The sequence below is a fragment of the Gastrolobium bilobum genome, unplaced genomic scaffold, assembly GCF_033153095.1.
Source record: "Gastrolobium bilobum isolate Gb01-03AN ecotype WA unplaced genomic scaffold, APGP_CSIRO_Gbil_v1 utg11804, whole genome shotgun sequence".
In the NCBI taxonomy this organism is placed as follows: Eukaryota; Viridiplantae; Streptophyta; class Magnoliopsida; order Fabales; family Fabaceae; genus Gastrolobium; species Gastrolobium bilobum.
The window spans coordinates 268902-276145 of record NW_026897403.1 but is presented as its reverse complement, the minus strand read 5'-3'; the positions used below and the strand labels follow the sequence as shown (position 1 = coordinate 276145).

Below are 7244 nucleotides of genomic sequence, written 5' to 3'. Positions count from 1 at the left end.
ATTGTAAGTTAATGAATAATATTATTTAATTTGCTCAATTAGTTCGTTCCTCTTAGGATGAGGAGAAAATATCGTTGTTTATAATTTTCGATGACAAATCAATGATTGGCATCTGGTTAGCAACTTCATTTTTTTTTCATTTCATGAGCACAGTAATAAATAATTATAAATTGATTATTTAGATCAATTAAAATTTTATGCAGCTAATTAATAATTAATATTTTTTATATGAAGTGCTTATGTTAAAAGAAAACATGAGAATGTATTTTCATAAAGAAGTTAGCGTTTGTCAAGATAAAGTTATGTATTCAAATAATAAAATTCTAAAATGATATTGTTTTGGAATTTGAAAAAAAAATTATGGGTAAAGAATTTTTCTTTGTCAACGGAGATAAATTATTTTCGGTGAGTCCAAAATTACGTTATTTTAGGACGAAAATCAAGGTGTTTTTGAAATTTTAATATATTGCAAGATTATATTAATCTTTATCATTATAATTTTTTAATCTTGTATCTTCAAAGCGACGTCGTTTTGAGTTTATTAGAGTTAATTTTATCTTCAATGGAGCAAAAGAAATATTTTTCCCAAAAAATATATATGATATTTTAGGAGAAATAGCTTTTCCTCCTATGAATTTAATACGTAAATTTCACAATAGTGTAAAAAAAATACTGAAATGATTTTTTTATTGCAACAAGTAACAATTAATATGAAAAAGGAAGTATATGCTAATTTTATTAATTTGATTGAAATTTAATCACATTAAATTATTTGTTTTTTCCACTTAAAGTCAGCAAAATGAGATTTTCTAACACACCATTTCTGGAGAGTAAAATTTTAATATCATCTAGTACTTATTTTTCTTCATTAAATTTAGAAACACTTAAGTTTATATGACATTAAAAATAAAATACTTAGATACATTATATTTTTATTTTTAATAGAAAGAATGCGTACTAAGAAATATTAAAAATTTATCTCATTTCTAATTAAGTTTATTTTACCAATCTTCTTAATTATTGAAAGAGAAAAACAAAACGTTGGATAAAGGATTTTAAAAGAAAAACAAAAAAAAAGTTAATTTTTATGGGTTAAGCGTTTGACATTTTAAATTGATATAACTTTATTTAAAAAAAATAAAAAATATTTAATTTTAAAGTTATATTTAATAAAATTAAGTGTAGTGGTGTTAGAAACGAAGACACTCATATCATGTGAATATATTATTTAATAATATAATCTCGTACAGTAAATTATAAAAAAAGTGAATTAAAAAAGAGAGAAAAAAAAGGAAAGCAAGTGCTATAAATACTGAAACGAACGTGATAGGTTTCTCTCGGAAGCAACCGCTTTAGAAAGAGTTAGAAGAATTCAAGAAACCTCGGAGTTCTTCCTCTGTCTCTGGAGTCCATGGAGGACATGATCATCATCATGCTCCTTCTTTAAACTCCTTAATTTCATTCTCTTCTTCTTCTTCTTACTTTTTCACACCATCGTTTTTTTGTTTGTATCTTTGTGTCCCTATACAATAATATACACCTGTCTCTCTCTTTCTGTTGAGGGAATTCCTGAAATCCTTATTGTGCCAAAATTTGGAAAAAAAATTTCTTCTTTTGTGGCTCTGCACTTCTTGCAAGCAAAGTTTTCAAATTTCTTCTTCTGGTTCTTTCTCTTTTTCATCTGGGCATGGCTAATTGGAGAAAAAAACAAGGTGAGGGTCATTGGCGATCCTCGTCCAATAACAGAAAGCCACCTTTGGGTAAGTACCAATTTTTTTTATAATTTTGTTTGGTTTGGTTTGGTCTCTGGCGTGTTAAATTGTTTTTCAGAGTTGTTGCATGGATTACTCTTTTTCTTTTTTCTTTTTTTTTTTAATTTGTTTGAAGACAGACTTGAAAAAAGTGGGTGAGAGTTGGAATTGATAAATATATCATGATCGCCCTTCTTTTCAATGGGTTCAATTGGGGTTTTGATTTAAGAAGTGGGGTTCCCTTTATTCATTTATTTAATTTATTATTTAATTTATTTATTTAAATTGGTGGTTTTGAATGAGCAATTATGGTTTTGTTGCTTTTCTTTGCCATGGGATGAATTACTAATTTTATGCTTTGTCATAGGTTTCTAGGAACTAGCTTTAGTTAGATATATATATATATATATATATATTGAAAAATTTTCACATGGGATGAGTTCTGGTTTGATGCCTCTTTTAAGCTTTTGATTATTCAAGGCTCCAAGCTACTTGGTTTTGTTGTGTGTGACTCAAGTGGTAAGGGCAGGGTGGGGTTATGCCTTAAGATGGAAGCTTAGGTTCCATTTCCTTGTCAACAAAAATAACTAAGAATTTCAATAATCGAAGGGAGGGCCTTTTGGGTTATGAAATGCTGCCATTTCTTTGGTTGGTAGGTTGTTAGGTCTGCGTGTTCATCAGTTTGATTGGTCCCTAGTCCCTACATCATTGAATTATTGAAATGGACAGGGTTAAAGATAATTGAGTTTCCTTTTGTAGTGGATCTTCTGCAAAGTCTGCGCTGTAATATTTTTTGTTTGTGTTGTGCTTTGAACTCAAACTGTCTATAGTTGGGCAATTTACAAGTGGATGTCTAGAAATTGAATCTTTTAGTAGTGACACATTATAAACAAAACCCTACCTCATTATATTGGTGAAGCGTGTAAAAGAAAAAGAAAAAGAGGCAACCTAGTGCTATATGAAGTTTCTGCTACACACAAGGTCCAGAATCATTGTGTAGGTAGGAGGAAATCTTACTTTGTTTGGAAGAGGTTGATTACATGATTCAAACCAATTATCTCTAGGTCACGTGGCGACACGCCAGCCGTTGTGCCAAGGCTCCTCTTTCTACATTGAAAGAGGCTAATTACATAAAGCTTATATGAAAATAAATTTTCTTTCATAGTCTATTTTTCGTACATGTTGCCATTATGATTTCCGTCACGTTTTGAACTGAAACTGTCTTTATTTTGGCAATATCTAAGTTGATATATATTGATTAGATCATCCAGCGACACGTGACATCATTGAATTGGAGTAGAGTAGTGCAAAGATAACTAAATTTCCCATTAAGTTGCGCTACATTCTTTATAATAACCCAGTGTGTTGTGTTTTTAACTTTTGGAGGCATGTTTGAAACAAATACCTATGTCATTTAATTATTGAAACAGGAAAGCTTAGTCATTGATCTTTTGTATCTTCTGCTCTATAAAAATGTCAGTTTTCTTGGTTTGGCATAGGTGTCTATATTTTGCCAATTGCTAAGCATGGTTATCAATTTCGGACAGCGGAGGGAATGGAGAAAATGGAGGTGGGTTCGCGGAAACAAAGGTGGCCTTGTCAGAAAAACACAAAATGAGTCCAAAACAGATGACAAAATGAAGTGCGACTGAGGAAATGTGGTGGGCTTGCCAGAAAATGGTTGGTGAGTGGTGGGATTGATGGAAAGGGAGGGAGAGAGAGAGAGAGAGGCAGTTAGTCGAGAGAGATAGGGTTCTAAAGTGTGTAACGGTAACGTATCAGAAAAAAAGAATAAAAGTCAATTTTATCCCCTTAAATTGAGCATGGGACACCAGTTACACAAGGGCAAAGAGGGAATTTTCCCTTTTTTTCACTATACCGGTGCAATTTCTCCTTGATTGGCCACAATTTGGGCCGTAATTGCGGCATAGTGACCGCTACTGCAAATCATCATGTTGTAAGGCGGAAATAACCAAGGGGGGCCGCTACCTGCATAGTGCAATCACGTCCTATTAATAACCTAGTTGCTAAGTAGATATTTATTGATTGAATCTTTTTGGTGACACCTTCAAATCAAACAAACATGCGGAGTAATTGTTGCTCTAGGTATATTTTGGAACTACTTGTACTTTTTCTCCACAAGTTTTGCATGTTATTCATTCTTTTGCCATGTATATTAGAAGCATATTTGCTTGGAGAATGTATGAGTAACGCTTTCTTTCTGCCGATAAAGTGGAAAATACCTCTAAAAGGATTGAAAATTGAAATGTTATTACTGAAGCAAATCTCTTTGTGGACAGCCCTTATTGCTTCAGATTTATTTAGTGCATGTTATGTATTCATATTGGTTTCTCATGTAAATTATCCTATGAATGTGACTTGTGTCCATTCATTTTACTGAGGCTCTTTCCTTTGTTCCAATTTTCCATATTGTTTCTTGGCTGCCCTTCTGTGCAAACCATGTTTTTTAATTGCTTTAGACTATGAGACACTTTTTATTATTATGTATTCCTGGTATGATAGTAGGTCCTCACTTTAATTATCAGCTGATTGAATTATTCTTTTTGGTTTACAGATAGTAGTCATTCAACTGTGCCTTCATGGGAAAAGAAGTTTTGTGCTGTAGTTGGTTCAGTTCCATGGCCAAGGCTAATAGATTGCAAGAGGTACATGTATCTACATGACAATGTGGTAAACTGGGATGACTCTGCTGTCAAAGAGGCATTTGACAATGCAAAAAGGAGGTTTTGGGCTAAGATCAACGGCCATCCCTGCAACATATCCTTGCCTGATCCTGACATTTACATTGACAATGTAGATTGGAATTCAAGTGTTGACCCTGAACTCTTTCTAGACTTGGAAAGAGAAGCAACGGTACTCGGCGAGGAAGAAAGAGATGAGGAGGTTGTGATTCTTGGTAGTTCTCTGCTCTTGAATCAGTCATTTTCCTGTACTGGATGGGGGGATGCGGACGCAGAAATACCAAAGCCTTCTGATCCAAATCCTGCTGACCAAGGTTGGGACTCAAATCTGCATGAAAATCAAAGAGTGGACTCTTGGGAACAGCATTGTGCTCCTGTTGAACATGCAAAAGAATATGAGTGGCAAAATGGTCAGAATGATTATTCTTGGGGATGGAATCAGAGGGGGCACCATGGTGGTGACTTGAATAACATGGGCAAAGGAAGAACTGGTGGGAATGGGAAATGGGGAACATGGGATGGGTATAATAGAAAAAGAGAAAACATGGCATGGTCTAAGACTTCTCATGCATATCATGGTAACGAGTATCAAATGAATAGAGGAAGAAGAAACAATAGAGGAAGGAGGGGAAATTTTGCTTATGACCGTTCCTATGTGGACAAGGTACCTACTCCTAATGCATGGTAAATGAAGATAAAGGCTTAGATCAAAGACCTTATACTGCAAGGACTCCTATGAAACTTATAAGGGGTCAGTTTTGTGAATGTGGCTTGAAGATACAAGTTTTGGTATATGGGTAACAAGTAATTTACAATAAGACTTATAAGAAGACTAGACATCATTTTGAATTTTCATACATTTTTATAAGAGAGCTTTATGGTCTTTTCATGTTTGTAGTTCAAGAATTATCCCCACTGTTGTGAGAGGTTTATGCATATACTGATAAACTCTGCAATGTCATTTTTTGCTGAAGCCAAATTGTTCGTTCTTGTCTCCTTCATGATCTATTGCTGCTTTTATTTATTTATGCTCATAATTGCATCTGTGATCTGTTTTTATTGACATTAGGGAAAAAATTTATAATAAAAATATTTAAAATTGGAATAAGATCCTTTGATAAACTAAAAAGTTCGGTACTTTGTCAGCTAACATAATCTGATTTTTGGTTAGTCTACTTTTTCCAGATGGGTACCTGACTGACATGGCTGGAAATGATGATTCTTCTAGCTTAGGATTTTTTTTTTTTTTTACCATATTCATGAGTTTCCTTAATAGGTATCAGATTTGAACATTTTAGGGTAGGATTGTGGAAATTTATGAACGAGAAGCTGCTGGTAAGACAATACTTGCACTTCAATTTATTAAAGAAGCTCAACAGCTTGGAGTTACATATCGGACTTTCTGTATTTCAGATTTTTGAACCACTTCATTTGGATAAAGAAGTTTTTGAGTTTCTTATGAGTACTTATGTCATGAACAAGGGGTTGGGCTTATAATCAAATCTTAGCCAAGCAATATTAATGAACTGTTGGGGGTTGCTATTAGGGGTGTTCGCGGTCTGGATTGGATCGGTTTTAGAAGCAAAAATTATCCGATCCAATCTCTTCGGTTTGATCATGTCATCATTCATTCGGTTTGGATTTTTTTTCAAATCCGATCCGATCCAATCCAATTTTTTTTGGTTTGGATTGGATCGTTCGGTCTTTTAAAAATCTTAAAATTTGTTTTATGGTTATTGTGCAAATAACATTTTTTTGTATAATAGGCTTTGTAAAAAAAAAATTAAAAAGAAAAGTAAATGATAATATAGTTTTTTTTTGGCAATGAGATATGATGCTTTACACAAATAAATTTTTGTTGATGAGATGTGACTAGGTTTTTTCTTGGGTTTAGTTGATAGGTTAATAGGTCTTGGGTTTAAAAATTTTTGGGCTACGATGGGAGGAAAGACCCAAGTAGGTAGAGGAGAATTAATATATTGGATCGGTTTGGATTGGATCGGTTTTCATCAACCCATCCGGAAACCGATCCAATCCAATTAAAATTTGCGGTTTTTATTCGGTTCTCGGTTTTTCGGTTTTCGATTTATTCGATTATCGATTTTTCGGTTCGGTTACCGCGGTTTGAATCGGTTGGATCGGTTGATGAACACCCTTAGTTGCTATGGAAAATATTATATTCTTTGCACTGCGTAGATGCTTGGGCGGTCAAATATGCATCAAAATGGATATAAGTAGCTAATGCCACCATGGACCATATATATATATATATATAGGCAAAATGATTTGTAATGTGACTGCATATAAGTATTGATGCAGTCACTTAAAAACTACGTCGTTTTGGATGAGAAAAAGGAAGTTCGCTTTCAAAATTAATTGCAGAAAAAGGAAACATATTTATTTTCACATTTGTATGGTTATGATTCCTCATATTTAATGTTTTATATTTATTTCTACTTTTGAATAGTTATGATTTTTGAAATTTAATGCTTTCTATATATATATATATATATATATATATATATATATACATGGGGCAGGATATTCTTACACTGGTGTAAAAATTAGAAGTCTTACACTCAATCTTGACCATTTATCCATTTGCATCCAATGACTCACATTACTAAAAAATTTGAACCATTAAATATAAGTGGGATCAGCGGACAAGATTAAGAGTATAACTTACACTGGTGTAAAATGATCCTAACCCTACATATATATATATATATATATATATATATATATATATATATATATATATATATATATGTTTACATTTTTGCAGCTGCTG

The 7244-nt window shown here is 32.9% G+C and overlaps 1 protein-coding gene across 1 annotated transcript; it reads left to right on the top strand.

The window, feature by feature from the left end:
• Positions 1-1350: 1350 nt before the first annotated feature.
• Positions 1351-5440, top strand: LOC133306677 (uncharacterized). Its single transcript, XM_061507014.1, has 2 exons — positions 1351-1760; positions 4327-5440. Exons 1-2 carry the CDS (start codon positions 1688-1690, stop codon positions 5139-5141), a joined length of 888 nt encoding a protein of 295 aa, XP_061362998.1. The 5' UTR covers positions 1351-1687; the 3' UTR covers positions 5142-5440.
• The last annotated feature ends 1804 nt before the right edge of the window (positions 5441-7244 follow it).

Bases quoted from the DNA above. Each gene is read 5' to 3' on its own strand.
- LOC133306677 (XM_061507014.1), top strand. From the start codon at position 1,688: ATGGCTAATTGGAGAAAAAAACAAGGTGAGGGTCATTGGCGATCCTCG. The intron at 1,761-4,326 runs GTAAGTACCAAT...TTTGGTTTACAG, and splicing joins TAACAGAAAGCCACCTTTGG to ATAGTAGTCATTCAACTGTG.